Genomic DNA, 18,928 nt, shown 5'->3' with positions numbered 1-18,928 from the left:
AAGCCGCTGAAAGCCAGCAAAGTATTAAAACACTCAGAAATCAGAGGCGGGAAGGAACAAGTGGTATTGGCCAAGGAAAGCTATAAACCATCTGACTATGGAAGAAGGCTACTTGGCTCAGAGATGCTTTACTGTTTCCTCCACTTATTGTTGCCTTCCAAAGTGGATTATCATACTCCCTAAATGCCCTAATATTTAGCTCCTTCCCTTTCTTTACATGACTCATAAATCACATTATGCCTGTATGATTAAAAAAAAAAAGAGGAAAACTTCACAAGAAGGGAAAAATAATCATAATTCTATAATGTTAACTTATATCACAGAAAACTGTGTACATTTTTTCCCCATACAGGACATACTTCAAATAAAATAATTTTAACACCAATAATGATAATGTTCTTTCTTCCCGACAGAAGTAGAATTGTTTTCTCACCCCAGTTTGATACATAAATATAAGAAAATAGTCTTTGAATATTTACATCCATGTGTTTTAAATGTTTTTTCTTGATGTATTTAATTTTCATTTTCTCTCCAACCACGGGCATTCTTTCCAAATTTATATACTAATCTCCGACCATCCACACGCTCAAGGATTTCTCTTTTGTAATAGTATCTGTTAAAATAAAAACAGAAAAAAGATATAAGAGTAAATTCACCTATGGTCCTAAAAGGCCACTGCCAACTAGACAATCCCTTAGACTAGCTTAAAAAGTCTTGATTTTCTATTGAGATATATATATATATATAATATCTAAGATCATTATAACTGAATGACAGAGAAGGAAAAATTGATGTTTTCTTTTTCCTTTATATTAATTAGCTTCTGAGTTTGAATTTCACCATGTTTCAGGTCAAAGCATATTGCTGTATTTATCACACACTCTTAGGAGATTTCACAGGGTTTTTTTCCAGATAAGCCAGGATCTGAAAATCAGACTGGGAAAGAACCTCATCACCCTTTTAAAAATATATTTTGAAGTTTCAGAGATTATGGAAAAATTCTCAAAATGTTGAATTAAAGAGGAAAGAAAATCCTAACACCGATTTTAAGACAATGGATGGTGGGTTATACCTAGTTTCTGAATGTTGCTGGAAATAACAAGCTCTCCAGACATTACTGGGCCATTTAAACATTCTCAGGTTTCTGCAACCATATTCCCTTCCTATGGATGGAGCCAAACAGAATTTACACATCTATTAGCAATTATTTGTGTTTTATATATCATATATTTTACAGAAACAGGAGAAGAAAAGAACATCATGCTACAATCTGAAAACTGGTGTAAGAGACTGTCAAAGAAAGCAACTTCTGCTGTTGAGAAATCATTTTTAAAAGTCAGACAAATCCTCCATCCAGTTGGTCTGTGCCACAGTCTTCCTCAGCAACATCCAGCTCACCTCATAGCCCGGCTGAGTTTCTCGTAAGTCATGCTGCTGTTGTTTTTCTTCTTTCCCCACAGCTGAGCCACAGCTTCAGATTTTAAAAATCTGAAGACACCTTCTGACCGGTCTTCCCACTTGATTAATCCTGGGTTTTTCTCAGGATTGAGAAGAATATCTCGGATAAATTCCCAAAGATGAGTTCCTCGAGGGTCTGAAAAAGGAAAGAGGGCAGGAAGGAGTGTCTCAAGAGCTCTCTGGGCTATGCTTGCAATTTTTATGTCATCTACAGAGGGTGAACACTCAGGCCATAGTTTCTGGAGCACACGACCCCCACCTCAGAGATATGCAGGTGAAAAACACTGGCAGCCTTTCGACTGCAGGTAAACGTTGGCCTCAGGCAGGTAGGTAGGAGCCCCAGCAACCAGGGGAAGCAGAGTCCAAACCTCCCACTGCTTCCTTCTGCCTTTGGCACTGTTTCTGCCCTAAAGAGAACATGCTTAAGCCTTCCCCTCATCTCATTTGCCCATTTCTCCTGATCTCTGTCTACAGCACAGCACGTAACCTGATATTATTGTGCGGCACATGAAACAGCTGAGATTACTGTGAAGGAGGCACTGAACCTCCTTGATTTAACAGACAGAAGGCACAGGAGGTGAACTGCCATTCTGCATGAATAAGTAAGTAAGAAGGTGTAGAGTGGATAGAAAGACAGTGACAAAACTGGCCAGCCAAAACCATGTGTAAAAAGGAAACCAAAAAGTTTGACCATGGTGTAGAAAAGACGAAAACAGATCTCCAAGTTCAACAGGTAGACCTCTCAGTTTAATCACAAATACATCTCACAGTTACTATAAAGATAGCACCAGAAAGTCCAGGTCAAAAAAAAAAAAAAATTAAATAAATCCATCAAGTCAGATGAAGTAGTTTACAAATGAAGAATAACAAACACAGTGACAAGGTGAGCCAGTAAGACAGCAGTCCTTTGGTCTGACTTCAAAAGCATGCAATTAGACCAAATTAAGAAGGAAACAAGCTAGTCAAAGATGTGAAGGTAACTTGAAAATGGTATGCAGTGCAGTATAAGTAGAATTAGATTTAAGTCAACGAATCCATTATTTTTCTTTATTATTATAATTGTTTCCTGGACCCATTAAAATGTGGTAGACTATCTGGACATCAGTAACTTATGGTCATGATATGGAGCAGTACTGAAGGAACTGGAAATGAAGAGGATCAGCCCAGACTGCCAATGTCACCTGTTTTATATGCCCAGGCTGTGACTGATGAGATGTTAGAATCACAGAATATCTCAAGTTGAAAAGGACTTATAAAAATCACCAAGTCTTACTCCCTGCTTCTTGCAGGACATCCCAGAACTAAGCCATATGACTAAGAGCATTGTTGAGAGGCTCCTTGAACTCTGTCAGGCTTGGTGCTGTGATCGCTTTCCTGGGGAGCCTGTTCCAGTGCTTGACCACCTTCTGGGTGAAGAACCTTCTCTGTTGTGCAGTCTAAACTTTCCCTGGAACACCTTCACTCCATTTCCTCATGTCCTATTTCTGGTCACTAGACAGAGGAGATCAGCACCTCCCCCTCACTGCCGTTCCTGAGGAAGCTGGAGACTGGGATGTGTCAACCTTCAGCCTTCTCTTCTTCAAGCTGAACAGGCTGACAGACCTCAGTTCTTCACAGGACTTTCTTCACACCAGTCTGGTCTGATCCTCTCATGAACAACCTTATTATACACACACACAAAAAAAAAAAACCCACCACCCAGATATCTATGTACAGATATGAAGTTCAGGAGTTCTGTTGGGGCAAAGCGACAGAACAAGAGTAAGAAGAGTCAGGAAGAGACATAATCTGGAGGTCATATTGAAAAAGGATGAACGCAAATACCACAAAATGCAGTGAAAGACCAATACTAAGCTTTCCTATAGCTTCCTCCCCATAATCAGGGAAATAAATAGGATGGAAAAGACATACATAGGATATTTTCAGCATCAAAAAATCTCGGTAAAGTATGTAAATGGAACTATGTACAGAAATCACAATTATGGTATCTTGTCTTCAGAGTCAGGTTGTATAAAAACTTGCAGAAAATGCAGGTGAGGGGAGCAGAGAGACTGTCATATCAGGGGATAAGAAGGTGGCAAGACTGAGGCACAGGTGCTTGCTTGTGATGTCGTGCGTGAGAAGTTCTGCAAGGAGATGCTGAGCAGGGTCTGTGGTGTGTGCTGCACCTGGCAGGCACAGGCACCAGCATGACTGTGCCCACGCACAGGCCCTTCTGATTAAATCCTGGGTCTTCCTCATCATTCCTTTCCTCCACTCCACCAGCCTAGCTCAATACAGGGCAGAGGAAGCTGGTCTCTGGTTGCTTCCCCATAGGCCCTCACTGATAAAAACAATTTGAAAAGTTTAACAATATTGAGTCCAAAAATGACGCAAACAAGCAGTACTAGATAGTCAGATCCTTTCCGAATTCATTCACAATAATGATTTAACGAGTTTTGCATTCAAAATGCTTCCTCTTCCCTCCCAAATAGGATCTGATTTTCATTTGTTTCTTTTTCCTTCAATCAACTAACCAACCCTTATAAGCATGGATGTTGACTTACTGTGCTTCTTGGTGTGGGACTTTGGGGTATGATCTTGCGATTTTTTTGCATCTGAAGAGTCTGCAGAGAAGGAAAATTAAGCCTATTTGTAAATTTGATTAAAGGCTTTCCATTGACTAGCAGGTTGAAAGAAATAAAACCACAAAAAAGAACAAATATCTCTTCTAAAGATAATCACTTTTCGGAAGGTAATCTAAGTGAGGAGGGAGAGTTTTGTTTTCTGTACTATATGTTAATCAGCACACTTCTCAAAGAGACCACTGATGAATAAAGAATGAATGCAGAGGTAAACATTTGACTTTTGAAAGCTAAATTTGATTAACAAATACCTCACCTCATATTGTGTGTGAGAGAGAGAAAAATAGGATGATCACATCTGTAAAAGGAATCCTGAATTGTCCCATTATCTTAGTCTTTGCTGAAGCACGTATCTTTGGGGGCTTATTTGTTTCTGAAGAGATGATCTAATGGGAAATGTATGTGCTGGTACCAATGCACAGAACACCTACCTGACTAAAACATAATGAACTGGCAAAGTGCTGTTGTTTAGGGGGGCAGGGTGGGGGAAAGGGGCTGCGCTGGTAGGAGTTTTTGGCAGCAGGACAAGCATATATTTCTCTGTGGCTCAGAGCCATAGGAACAAGCCATTTCTCATCAATGGTACTTTATCACCTGCAGCCAGCCAGAGGAGAAATAGGATTTCTGGCACAAGCATTTCTTCAGAAATGAAAAAAAAGAAGTTCCGCCTGTTCATGAATGTAACCTACCTCGCAGTCTGCACGTTCAACCCTCCCGCCCCCAAACCACCGCAGCCTGGCTCTGCTCTTGTACTTAATGAATAGCTTTCATCTGATTGCTCTAAGTCTCACAAAATCTGTGGGATAGACCTGAGAGGGAGCCCCTTCTGTGTTTGCTTTTCAGCATACCTTGTCCCTGAATCCCATAAAGCAAAGCTTAAGGTCCCACGCATGTTTTCCCAGCTTCTATGAATGCACAATTATCATACTTTTCATGGAAACCAGGCATTTGCATGGGAAAATGACTCACAGGAAATATTTATTTGCATAGAAACTTGTCAGATTTGCACAAGCTACTGCAGTAACTGCATGTGAAAAGGTAGATGCAAAGTTATTCACACACTTGCTTTATTCATACATAACTGGAAACATAAACTGAACAAGACCGTGGGGATAGGCCTAACCTCTGCTATTCTAAGTCTGATAAATTACTGTCCTTGACCCCCAAGCAGCAAACGTGCTCTGAGTCATTTTGCCTTCCCACTCTCAAAGAGCAGGAACTAGCCTGAACCTCACTCAGCTTGGAGGGGGGTGTGGTTTGGGGGAAGTAAAATGAGGCTTATTTCACTGCCTTTCCTCAGATTATTATTCCCCATATGTTATTAAAAGCCTGTGGGAACTCCAGGTAACGACTGCAGGACCCAGTTCTTTATTTGCCCTGATATAAATCCTTCTCATTTTAAAATCCCACAATTCGCTTGCAAATGTTTGTTATGCTCCACTTAGCTGGAAATTTATTCTTGGAAGTTCAGCTACCTTCTGCCTAGCCAGTGATTTATTCTGGATTTCAGCTGTGTAAATAGCCTCCTGCTCTGCCACAGCTCCTACGTGGAGACTGGTTTCAAACATGCCATGTTAGGAGGCTGGGGCCTGACAGATGAAAAGAGTTATGATGCAGTTTCAACAAAGCCGTCTTGCAAAACTTTTGACAAAAGGTTACACATTATTTGCATATGATTCAGGAATGAGCCATTTTTTTACGGGATATACAAATTTAGTTTTTACAGGAGGCTGTGCCCTTGGCGTGCCACCCTAGCTCTAGGCTTAAGCAGTCAGCAGATAAACACACCGTGCCAGGATCTGGACAGGTCCCCAGCCCTGTCAGAGAGCCCTGGAATCCTGGTAGCCATCTTGTGAGAGTGGGTGGAGGTGGTGGAGAAAGACAGGGTGTTTGGCTGGGGTTTTTTAAGGTTTGATGGTTTTCTTATTCTGGTCAAGTTTTCTCCCTCTGTACTTTTTTTTTTTTTTGGGGGAGGGGGGGAGGGTAGGTTTTTTGTTTGGTTTGGTTTTTGTTTTTTTGGGTTTTGGGGGGTTTTTGTTTGTTTTTTGTTGTTTTAGGCTTTTATTGTTGTTAATTCTGTTAATTTGTTACTTTTTTTTGTTAATTTAATTAATGTAGCTGAGTTCATTGCTTTAAACAGTATGTCACTTGGCCAATCCAGCTCAGGAGGCTGGAGGAGCAGGGGACGGCAGGCAGAGGGGCTGGGGCCATGGGCACATACAGAAGCACAGGGCTGTTCCCAGAGCAAGGCTGGACTACAGCAACACATTCTCCTTTCTCCTCCCAGGACTTCCAGTGCCTTCTCCCTCAGATCTCTGCTTGACGGCCTCCTAAGAAGAACCTGCCTTCCCTCCCCGCTTTCTCGCTCCCCTGGCACCTCTGCTTTATTCTTTCCCCACTGCCTCGCTCTCCCGCCTCCGTGCTGGTGCCAGGACAGGGCCCACAGGGCCTCCACCAGTGTGATCAGACTGCCCTTTGGCCAGGCACAGCTTTGCTGTGTCTCCTGCCCTTCAGCAGGCAGCTTTGAGCTCTTCCTCACGGAAGGCAGGGGGCACAGTGGGCACCCCGTGTCAGCTCAGAGAGGCTGCAGCAGAAGCCCTTGTGCCGGTGCGTTTGGGCACAGGGCTTGGTGCCTGCCCTGCAGCTGCCCCAGGCCAAGCCCAGCCCGGCCCAAAGCCAGCAGCCTGTCAGCATGAATCATGGGCTCACCGGGGAGCACAGCCGCTTTGGGGAGGAATGGGGCACTTGTTTGCCCCGTGTGCTGCACCTCAGGAAAGCGTGGTGTAGCTGGAATGGCTTGTCTCTCTGACACTAATGTTTACCCCTTTGACTCAGTCACTTTAAAAGATATGTGGAGATTACAGATTATTTGATCATCTTCCTCTTGACAGAGAGAAGACAGAAGCATTTCTTTAAAGAAAGCTATTGTAATAATGACAGCTAATAAATCTGTCAGAATCATCATTGCTTGGTTTAAAATTACTGGAGGCTCAGATGCAATCCTACGACAGAAGACCACAGAGACTATTACATGTCAGTAGCTCTGGGACAAGTGACAAACAATTAAAAATATAATTACAAGTTTCTTACCAGAAGATTGGTGACTAGGTGTCATCATGGAAATCTGAGCACGACAGAATGTTTTACTGTCCAATAAGTCTGGGAATTAAAAAGAAGACGTTTAAACTAATAGCCTCAGACAACAATAAAGCCATCTCAGAATGCATGAAGTATTGTGATGTTAGTTACCTACTGTGCTACCATAGCCACTGTCATAAAGATAATTCTCTTCTTTCCAGGACACCATTAATGATGGATCTGAAGGTAAAGGACCAAAAAGAAAATTAGATCACCAAAAGAACGTTTTTCAGCACAGAGGTAAATATTGAGCACTGAAAGAATTTAAAATGTGAAAAAAAAAAGAAGAAAAGCTGTCAAGAGAGCCAAGAAGTGAAGGGGCTATGTACAAAATTATTTCCTTTCACTCAAATTATGCATGGAGTTTTGCATATTCAGGCAAATGTATTTACACAAAGCACTGACTTTTAGAAATAATGTATTATGCTCTTCCTTTTCCTGACTAGTATATCATTTATGCCTGGCCTTGGAGGAGGTTTCCTATGCCAGATCAACTCTAATTCTACCCAATCCAGTCCTGAATTCTCAGCCCCTGATGATTATGACAGTGCATTGGAGCCACAGAGATGAAAGTGTTTTCAAATATCTAGTAAAAAAGAAGGATGCTTATGATGAGTGTTTATTTCTATAATGGTAGAACTCGAAAGTCCTCTCTGAAACACAGCTTATTGTTTAAGCACATAGTGAGAAACATCAAAGCCTAATCCTAGATGAAGGGCCATTTTATTCCAGGCACACTATGTCCCCATCCTTAACCTAAAAACCACCTTCATGATTAAAGAGGAATAATTTTTAGTGAACTTCTGGTCATATGGATCAATATAAGCAGAACAGAAATATTGTCTTTATGACCTGTACACTGGTCTGGAAATTACCTCCTTCACAGTGCATGTTTAAGGTCAGAAGCTTTAAAAATCTCTTTTTCTTTTGAAAGCAGGTCAGAAGGGATGAGATAGAAGGTTCAAATCTAGGTTAAACCTAATTTTTTTCATGTTCATATAAATGAAATCAAAAACCCCAAAATGAGTTACAGCTAAATAATCATGTTTGGCCAAGTTACCACTTATGACATAGGAATTTAGCAGGCATGCTAACTAATAGCTGCATGTTTGGGCACCCAGAGCTTGCGCTCCTACAATAGCACACACCCTTTGCTTGCTTGGACACCTGATCTGCCTAATGTTGCCTCTGAAAACAGGCCTTACACAGCCAGAACACGGGGAAAGTGTTCACCTTTGTTCATTTTGCCCTTTTTCAGTACCCATGTCTTTGCAGCTGTGATGATTTACTGGAGTGAGCCGGGCTTCCCCTCAAAACCACCAGCCCTGTCCCTGCTGCCTCACAAGAAGTAACTTTCCCAGCAGCTCTAATCCACAATTCCTGCTCCCCCACATGCAGAAACTTAACCCACTCCAACTGGCCGTGGTTGGCACCACCAGAGGCCCACCAGGCCATTCCTGATTCAGCTCATCCAGGAGAACCACCGGTCAGTTAGTCCTTTCCAAGATATGCAGCTGAGGTACTTTGCCTCATGTCTGGTAGGAGGAGGAAATAATATCACACCAGGATCTCATAAATCAGGACTTAAAGGATTACTGGAGTTACCTCTATGGAAAGCAGCAAGGCTGCCTCATGCACATCTCCCATAGCAGGAGTGGATTGCAGATTGCAATCCTTGCCTGCTGCAAGGAGAATGTGAGCAATATTCCTGGCTGGAGAGGCTGGGCTCCAACAGGTTAAGTGGATAAACAGGCTGACAGTATTTGTTGGAGACACCACATGCAACAGATCAGTATTTTTTCTGCCAGCAGATATCAAAACATGGCTCATGGGCACACCTACATGCAAAGAGGCTGGGACTAGTGGGATAGAGAGTGTGGATATGGACAGGCGTGATCTGGCAAAGGAACAAGGAAAATAATTGTGCCTGAAGAGGACGGTTGAATCAAGCTCAAGTTCTTTTCTCAGTTGAACAAAGCCCTGGGAGGAAAGAGATCTAGCTATAAACACACTCAGAAAGAACTGCAACAGCAAAAATGCAGATTTGATCAAACCAAACTACTGCCTGAATTTCAGTTTCATTGAAACCTGTGAAGAAAATGTAACATATAAAATGTAACATTTTGTTTTCTCTCCAAGCTGGTTTTTGGAAATCTCCTCGTGTTTTAAACATTACAGCACTTCACAACAAAATAATTGTTCTTCCTTTCTTTCTTCCTTTTTTTTTTTAATGGAGCATATTGTTAAAATAGTTGTTTTGAAATCTTTTGAATGAAGTGTAGAATGAAGTTCTCTACAAAGCTGCTTCCATGGAGCACCTAAAACTATTCCAACTTTGAACATCAGTGTAGACTGCTGATACTGCAGAGGTCTCCCAGGAAAAGTGGCCACATGCATTTGGTATTACCTGCAGAAGTAGGCATGGACTGACATCTGTATTGCTTCTTTAATTCTGCATGATACACTTTCTGTTTTATTTAACACCACTTTGATTTGTCTCCCTTGGAAGAGGGATCCCCTCTTTTCAAAGGACAATTTACCCAACTGCTACTCACCTGTTTGCTCTGTCTTCACAATGACATTATGAGATTGGTACATGTCACTTCCACACTGACCTGCAAGAAAGCAAATTGGCAGATGGGAAGTATGAGAATGAGCACAGAGAAATCAAATGTATTAGCTCCAAGCAGCAACTTCTACACTTGAGCCAGAGGGCTGATTTTGGAGTAGAAGACATTCCCTCTCTTCTTCATCCTTCAGATTTCTGCCTTAAGTCATATCCAAGAAATTTAGCAATACCATAAATGTGCTATAAGCAGAATAGCAAACATAGCAAGTATAATCTGCCAGGCAGGCTTCTGGGGAACGTAAATGACTTCTGAAGATCCAGAACTCAGACTAATGTACACATGTCTCTCTCTAGTATTTATTTACCATTCCATTTTAGGTGCTGGAGGTTGCTGTAAAGCAGTTGTCCTGCTGTCCCAGCTGCCTGAGTGAATTCCTGCAGGCTCATACTACACAGATGTTCCCCATTGATATCAAACTCCTGGAAAGGTATGCAGTTGGCATCCAGTTGGTTGGTATCAAGGAGGTGCTGCAGCCACTCCCAGACTTGAAACTTAGTCCAGTACTGTGGGTGTATTTCGTGCCACTGGGTTCCATAGAAGCTACTGGATACTGGAAAAGAAAAAAAATATTTGCTGTCTCTGATAGCATAATAGTCATCAACAATAAGATCTACAGCCAAATTGCATGTCTTGGAAGTCTGCAGATCTAGATGCTTTTCTCAGGCCTCAACATTGGCTCAGTAGCTATTGCTGGAGAAGATATTGTGGGGGTTTTGGCCTCAGTTTTCCAACTAAAAATTGGACATTATTTCATTACACACTTCTTGGCTGATTGATTCGCAGGAATTAACTTATTAATGTTGCTAAATACACCAAAGTTCTCTGAGGGAAGAGACTTTACAGAAATACTGCTGAAAAGGGATGTGTGGAAAAATTACTTTATTGCATCAGAAAATTATGGAAAAGCCTTGCAAAACTCTCATAAGGAGACATGATTCTTATTCTTATTCTTTGAATAAGAACTTAGTAGGGGCTAAATATTAATTATGGGGTTGGGAAAAAGAAAGTTAAAAGCACTCTCATAATGTTCCGCAGTAAAAGCCTATCAGTGTGGGCCATGGTTCCACGACAGAGTTGGCATTCTGATGGTGCAGATTATTGCTGTAGTCATGTAAGGTGGTTTCTGAATGTAGTTATAAAACTCATTTTTAGCTATGGAAGCTGCCTAATTTTCTTGTTAGAATGTCTGAGTCTTTTCTTGGCAATCTCCTTAACTCCTCTCAGTTGTATGTCATTGCACGACAGTAATTTGCATGTGCAAATGGAAGAAATTCTACATGGGACAGGATCATTATGTAAGATAAGAGCAAAGGCAGGATTGCTTTGGTCTGTCCTCACAGAGTTCAGTGCAATTTATTCCCTGGGAAAGGAGGAAAATGGACCATGCCAGACAGAGGTGACAGTGAGATAAAATGTTCACAAGTGCAAGAAGGGTTTAAGGCTGAGGGCATGAGACATTACAGAGGGAGGAGAGACTGCCATGGCCTAGCTCTGCAGGGACCTTGCTCCAGGATATGGCACCAGTCTGTTCCCAGTCTCCTCTAGAAGAAAATTAACCACACAGTGAGAAACACTGACAGCAGTGGATATTGCCAGAGGACCACAAGCACCAGAACTGGCACATTTTAGGAAATCACCTTAACTCAGGTGCACTAAACCTGAGGCTTCTTCAGCTGAGGTACAGGACAGTTTCCAGGTAACAAAGAAACAATACCCACAGTTATTTAGCTTTCTTTATCAATATTAGCCAACAAGGCTTGTGTAAGTAACTTAGGGAGTTTGCAGGACTGTTCCTCATCCTACTGTTGAAGGATGTGGGGAATGAGTGTGGAAATTATTTAAAATGTGGTATGTCAGAGAAAAAAGGTATGCTGGAGCTGTCATATATCCCCTGAAAAGGAGATTAATTTGTATTCTTATCACTTCAGAAGAGTAAAGTGATTTCAAAGGCCATGAGAATCCTAATGTTAGCAAAGATACTTTCGTGAGAGGAGAAAGTAGCTTAGGTAAAAGTAAGTTTAGCGGTGAGTTACTGGGCAGGCTGGTCTGAGCTTTGAGATTCCTGTACCTCTAAAGCATAAGTGAATCCTGAGGAGTTTCGCCCTGCAACTTGGATATAGACCCCCACCATTTGCCTCCACAAAATCCTATGGAAGAGTGAAACTCAGACATTACTTTTTTCGTGTATGACACTGTTATAGAAAAACAAGCACATTTATTAAGCACATGTTGATGTATTCCTGTGTATTTAGAAATTACACAGCAAAAAGAATAAGCATTTCTTTACGTGGGAACTTTAATTGTAAGGTTTGTTGTAGTATTATTTGGATCAAAAGGACAAGAGTAGCATATGATTGTCCACGTAGATTTTAAGTTTTACCTGTCCATTGAATAATGAAGAGAATTCTAAAAGTATGTCAAGCACCTATAGAGCTACAGGTTTATATATATTTTTATACTGAGAGAATATATACGAATACATTTTTATATACCCAGATATATAATCAGAAAACAGTAAGGAGAAATAAAGAGAAAAAATCACAAGCCACAAGCTACCTAGTGCTCTAATGCCAGTCTAATTATAAAGCTATCTAGAAATTTGAATCGAAAAAGCAAATACAGCAAAGGAGTAAAAATATTATTCCCCTGGAAAGCCAAAGGGGTGATTAGCATTAAACAGTAATGTTGGTTCAGAGGAAGCACAAGGGGTAAAGGTACGAGAGAAAGAATTCTGGACTAAGAGAGAACTTCTGGCATTTTCAACAAAGTTAAATTTTAAGAAAGAGAGCCAGTAAGGAAATGAACAATAAACTGGTCCCTATTGTAAGTTCAGCTTTTTACAAATTAAGTAACAAATGAAAATTTTTCTTACCAGAAGTGAAACTCCGGTAAATTAGTACTACTGAAAAATAATACTTGTACATGCTTAAAGGTGTAGCAGCCCCTTTGCCCTGGCTTTATTCCCAAAAATACTGCTCAGAGCAGTTCAATTCCTCCTACCATTGCATGTGGAATATCCGTCTGTCCAGGAAGGCTGCTGGTGGAGTAGATTGCTGCTGGAATTGATACTCATCCTGCCAGCTCCTTCCAAAATCATGATCTGTAAGTGAATCAAACAGCTTGCTTAGTGAGCGGTGTCTAGTCCAAGAGGTAAATGGCAAAAAAAAAAAAAATCCACTGAAGGTGAAGCAAGGAGGCCAATTCCATTTGTAGAAGACACAACTGAAATCAAGAACATGTTGACACAACCCCTTTTCCACTGCCACAAAATCTCCTTATGATAAACATTACCATGATTAATTTGCATACGCAAGAAGCAAGTTTCTACAGCTGCCCATCCATAAATGAATAATCTGTAATCAGAAAAGAAGCCGAAAGAAAAGACAAGGCTCCTGACAGAGCAATACATGAAAACTGCCAAGATTTGAGAAATGAAATACTAAATAGTTTTACTTTTTTTTTTCTGCTTTAAAGAGAAATGTGATTTAAACAAGTTCTTCTCTTTTTTTCTTTTTTTCTTTTTTTTTTTTTTCTTTTAGGAGAGAGAAAGAACTTTCCAATAATTGCAAATGAAACTATACGGTAGACTACAAGCCATGCTCAGAAAATCCTTCACACAGAAGGATACCCAAAGTGCTACAGGGAGGTAGCCTTACAGGGAATATCTTGTCAGCTGACCCAGTTTCTTATCTGATCTGTGTCAGCAGTGTCTATAACACTTCTTGGTAACAAATATCACAGATCATACATTTCAACCAACCAAAAAAATCAGATGGCCAAAGATCTTGTAAATGAGACAGCCATTCTTGTGGCTGTCTGTACAGAATCAATATAGTGGAGTGACAGCACCCCCAAGACCGCATTCCCTCTTTTAAGCAAAATTTCCTTTCCATGTATCTTAGCATTAGCACCATGAGTAAAATTGTCCTGTACTTTTTTTTACTTTAAAAACTAAAAACCTACTTGTATGACATTCTAGTAAAATGTTACATTTATCCCATGTTTAACCATTCCAATTAAAGTATACAAAATTCCCCAGTGATGGGTACTCTTGACGTTTTATATTATCTTTCAGTGGTGTGAAGTTGTAAAGCTTAAAAATATATATAATAACCAAAGATATTTGTGAGGACATCGGGAAAGTAGCTTGTTAAACATTACAAAGGCTTTGGATTGTAATTCTTATATACACAGGGTTAAAAAAAAAGAAAACCAAACCCCTGTTCAAAAATATTGAAAGCCACAAAGTCTGTAAAAACAAAACATTAGACATCAGGATGGCATGTGCATGCAACTAGACTTCACCCTAGAATTAAAAAGGTTATGAAATACAAAATAGACTTGTGAAGGGTAAAGTCACTGGTCTTGGCTGTTTATCCACTGAGGCCACTGAAAAACATCCACTGAGAGCACATCCGTACCCCCTACAAGCTGATGCCCAGCAACCTTTTTGATAAAAGACAAGGAGTCAATAGAAACACTTACAGCCTTGGTTTTAAAGGAGCAGTCTGAAAATTACCTGGATTGGTATTTTCCTCTGTCATTTAAAATAAACCATGTAACTTAAAACTTACAAGTACCTATTTCTTCCCCCTCCTCCCTGCATCCCCCTACCCCCGATATGTATTAGAGAGGGAAAGGGAGAGAGGTTACTGACAATTGCCTAAAAAACCAAAGCCTTAGAAAGTTTATCACAGAGAATGGTGCTTTACAGTGTAAAGTAGTTTAGGGCTTTTTTTTTTGGTAGATAAACAGAATGGCAAAATCAAACCATGGATGATTTGTCAGTCTCTTTCCACTTTTAATTCTAGCCAATCTGTGATTCAGTGACCACTAGCAAGGAGGATTTAATTTCTCATAGTAGATGGGTTATAAAACATTAACAATTGAGAGAGATTCTTCTTGTCCCATTCTGGCAAAATGAAAGATGATTATCACATCAATCAGTACATTTATACAAGTTAGAAGACTTTTTTCAGCCCTGTGTAAAGGCCATGTGACTTAGTATTGTGAGTGAGAAAGTGTGAGGAAGAATTTGAATTCAGTCTCATGATTATAAACATGTTCAGCCTATAATGCATATAAATTATATACTTGACGTGCAAGAACTTTTAAGCAATAACGTATGCTTGACAGTCAATACATACACTTCGGAGGCTATAAAGGTTGATGATGTATCAAGTTATTTCCTTAAATTTGGTTTAAATCATTAAAGACAATTAGGTATGAATGAATGAAATATTAATGAAAAATACCTTATTACAGTATCAAATAGAGGTGAGGTAAAATGCCATCTATTCTAGGAAAACAATAAAAATTGAGGATTAGGAAAACACACTTAGAAACTTAGTTTGTTGAATTAATTTCTTTTTAAAAAATTATAATATGCAATTCATAACTTAAATTCATTGAACTGAATTCACAATTTCAGAAGCTATCTATCTCAGAATTGAAAGTACTGTGTTATGTGGTTTTGTATTCCGCAACTTCTGTAGTTTCTGGAATTCTACACAGAATTCTTAACTTGTGCAAAAGGCTTACAAGTACATCTGGGAAAGCGTACATATGAACTGAAATTATTTCTGTGTAATTTAGTCCTGAAAATTCAGTTAATTTTTTCTTCTTCATAACTAATCGGGTGAATTTCCAAACCAAAAGATCCTATGACGCTTTTATTCAGCAACTGAAGCTATGGATAACTAAATAAACCAAATCATGTGTCTTGCACAGTTTTTCCACCCTAGCAGTAACTGAAACCAATGCACATTAGAGATCTGAAAAGAAGAACTTTGACAGCCTCTTCCTGAGATATGGATTTTAGTCATTTTCCTTTAAAATGTCCTCTCCCTGTCGCAGCCTAGCAGACAATTGCTCTTTGCCGTATCCCTGAACATTAATATTATTCTCAAATAATGTCCATGGAACTTGCTTTACAATTTAATTAATCAATCATTCCAGTTTGGGAAGCTAAATAAATTATCTCAACCTCAATACTCAATTAATTTCTAGTATCACCTGTAGGAACAATTGTGCCTAAGAAGGAGAATTTACAATATGACATTAATCACAGAAGAAGGACTGGATTTAGCTTTAACCTAAACTTTGCCAAAGTTCTGTGTATTACTCAAGGAACAGGTTTTTTGGTGTCTTGAAAATTTTCAGGTCACCTCCTTTATCTTAATGCAAGGGTGTTCCTTCTTTGGAAATCATTCTAGCACTTTGTTCAGGAGGATTATAAAGTCCTACTAACAGCTTCCACACCTTTGCTTGGAAGCATACAGCATTATGCTCAACAATATTTTTTGTATGAAAACTAAACTGGGATTTTCTTCATGTCATCCTATATATGCCTTTCTTTGCTAAAAATTCATGGAAGATTTATGCTTATAGCAGTGGCTCATCCCACACTTGAAAAGAGTTTGAGTTAGGATATTGGAACCAGTGTGTTCCTCATTAGTCCAGGGCCAAATGCTCAAATCTCCCCGGCATACAGACAAACCCGGTTAAAGGGTGTGAAACCTCAAGGGGAAGGACACATAAAATGTTCAGTTTTCTTTTAATTATATTCCATGTATCAAAGTGAGTTGTGGAACTAATGAAGCCTTGTTTCCTATGAATGTGTATCTTGTGGTTGGATTCTCTAGTGTCTAGTAAGATGTGAGTGCTGATTGAAGTTTTTCCCACGGTTGGGGCATTCATAATATCTCATTGTCTCAAAGCAGTGAGCTCAAGCGTCACTCTTTCTTTCAGATCAAGTATTAATGGATTTTCCTTCTGTGCTTGGCAGCCAGTTTTCATTAATCTTGTAAAAACTTCATATCTCTGGGACTTCTACCCCCATATCAAATTTAATTAAAATTGGTGATGAAACTCAAAGACTGTTACAGGCCATATGTAAAAGCCAAAACACAGAATTACCAGGAAAGCCTCATTTCCTCTGGAAATTGTATTAAAAGGGTCTCTTGCTGAGCTTATATTTTGGAAAATAAAATAAAAAACCCCTTGAGATCTTTCCCTCTACTATGACATGGTACATTTTAAATGAAAGCATGGATGAAATATCATTTGAATATATAATCACATGTATTTTTATAGACATACACACACAAATGTCTATGTCTGCATGGCAGGTGTCTGTACACATAATGCCATTCTGTTCCCCTGAAGAGGTGCTGTCTCTGGAGTTATAACACTACGCAAATAACACTTTACTCAGCCAGCGCAGTTAGATATAGTTGTGCACTGGTGTGCAGCAAAATTCCTTCTAGAGTCCTATTAGAAGGGATTAATGCATTTAAAAACAAAATCTTTCACCAACATTCATTATATCAGGTGGTATTTTAAGACTAAACCCTGAAGGTCTCTCTTAGTAAAAGCTCTCACTGGAGTCTGAAGGAGCTTTGGCTGAGCCACAACCCAGCAAGTTGGCAGTAGAAGCAGGTCATTTGCTCTGCTCTTCTTCTCTTCCATGACCACCTGAGCACTCTGAGTAAACAGCAGGTAATGGAAAGAACAAGGAGCCATGGCCTGCCTGTGGAGCAAATCCAGCATTACAGAAAAACATATTTACAAATCCTTGAACCTTGAACACTGTATAGTGCACTCTATGCGAATTATTTTATTGCACTACAGGTGTGCTCTGAAAATAAATTACTCTGATCCCCATTTCCACATTCAACACAATGAATCTTAACAACCATGGAAAGAGTTTCTCCTTTCTTTGAACCAGAATCTTTTGAGAACAGCTTATATTAAATGACATGAAAATTCCAAACACAGGAAAGGCGAATAAGCAGTACAGAGAAAGTGATTGAATCCTGAAGTAGTTCAGTAGTACAGAGTGATTGTTCTGATATCAATTTGTATAGCTGCTCATGGGGACAACTCTGAAATGAACTAAGGGGGTGTGGAAGGGGAGCCCATAAGAGAAAGGGGTCCACAGGGGACGGGGCCCCCAGCCATCCTGCTGGCAAAGCACTCTGCTCAAAACACAACACTCTGCTCAAAACCATCCCGCCATCCATCCCACTGGTAAAGCACTCTGCTCAAAACACAACAACAACGTCTAGGGCAAAACAGACTGAAACTACTAAGCCATGACTCCACCTGTAAGCTATGCAAAGTCTAAGAGGGACTTCTAGCTGAGACAAGCTCAGTGCAGCTCCTCCTGGCGTGTCCAAAAGGGTGGATCTCTTTTGGCATATTTACCTATGGGATTCTTCCCCATTTTTCCCCTTTTACCATTATGGCTGAACTTCAAATGTAGATTTCACCTGGGTCTATTTTCTTTGAAGTGTGTTATGTACACAGTGAAGACACAATCCCTGCTTTTCAGGGCTTGGAGTTTATGGAACAAGTATCTACAGAGTATGTTAAATATTTTAGATCATTGCTGCATCTTGGATTACAGTCAAAGACTTACACAGTGATCTAAAATAAATAATACCATGTGTTAATTGCAACTGAAGAGTAACAAAGTCTGTATTTTTAATCCTTTTCTTGAAAAATCAAAAGACTACTAAATGGGCAAAGTTTTCAAGACATCGCAAAGGACATGCAGGACATAGCACTTGTCCACATAGTGGACTTGTTTTACACATACGGCTGCTTTGGAAACCTAAATGCCTTGTACTTGTAATGTATATGATCAATTAGCTGCTTTGCATTCCAACCAGCTATTTTACACCTCCAGTGGTGGTAAGGGCAGGCACAAACTGAATATATGAATGTTGAAAGCCTGTTTGCATGTTACTGTGAGCTTTGGGTCTTCTGTTATGGTTTTTTTTTATTCCCTTTCATTTAATGTGCATTACTACCAGGGCTCCAGGGTCCTAGTCTGAGCCAGTGTGTCTATATATACAGCCATGGCTGACCCAAAGATTGCCCCGTGATCTTTATCTGTCTAATTTGCAAAGGTCTCAGGTTCATGCCTGGTGTCTGTGCCAGACTCCTACATAAGGTATCATCCTTGCTCACTTTCAGATGTGACCTTTTCTGCAGTGTGTTAGCTTCTCTTCTGGCCACGTAGATTCAATTGTAGCTAGCACACTACAGGTTTCTTGTTTCCTTGTGTGTAGC

General features: G+C 40.0%; 1 protein-coding gene across 2 annotated transcripts; it reads right to left on the bottom strand.

The window, feature by feature from the left end:
• Window positions 1–513: 513 nt before the first annotated feature.
• Window positions 514–12,950, bottom strand: EHF (ETS homologous factor). 2 transcript variants are annotated; one of them, XM_036384490.2, is made up of 8 exons: window positions 12,851–12,950; window positions 10,155–10,400; window positions 9,776–9,835; window positions 7,332–7,400; window positions 7,173–7,241; window positions 4,005–4,064; window positions 1,399–1,594; window positions 514–613 (listed from the first exon to the last, which is right to left on the bottom strand). In XM_036384490.2, the coding sequence occupies exons 1-8, from the start codon at window positions 12,945–12,947 to the stop codon at window positions 514–516; spliced, it is 897 nt and encodes a 298-aa protein (XP_036240383.1). In that variant the 5' UTR covers window positions 12,948–12,950. The 2 variants fall into 2 exon arrangements, with proteins under 2 accessions (XP_036240383.1, XP_036240384.1); XM_036384491.1 differs by lacking the exon at window positions 7,173–7,241.
• Between the last annotated feature and the right edge of the window lie 5,978 nt (window positions 12,951–18,928).

Source organism: Molothrus ater, chromosome 6 (assembly GCF_012460135.2).
Source record: "Molothrus ater isolate BHLD 08-10-18 breed brown headed cowbird chromosome 6, BPBGC_Mater_1.1, whole genome shotgun sequence".
Classification (NCBI taxonomy): Eukaryota; Metazoa; Chordata; class Aves; order Passeriformes; family Icteridae; genus Molothrus; species Molothrus ater.
Note: the sequence above shows the minus strand (reverse complement) of the source record. Positions and strands in the feature narration are given on the sequence as shown.

Coding starts and splice junctions, on each gene's coding strand:
- EHF (XM_036384490.2), bottom strand. CDS start 12,947: ATGATTTTGGAAGGAGCTGGCAGGATGAGTATCAATTCCAGCAGCAAT. Junction 9,836..10,154: donor CCAGCACCTAAAATGGAATG/GTAAATAAATAC, acceptor GCTTTCTTGCAG/GTCAGTGTGGAAGTGACATG. Junction 614..1,398: donor AAACTCAGCCGGGCTATGAG/GTGAGCTGGATG, acceptor TTATTTTAACAG/ATACTATTACAAAAGAGAAA.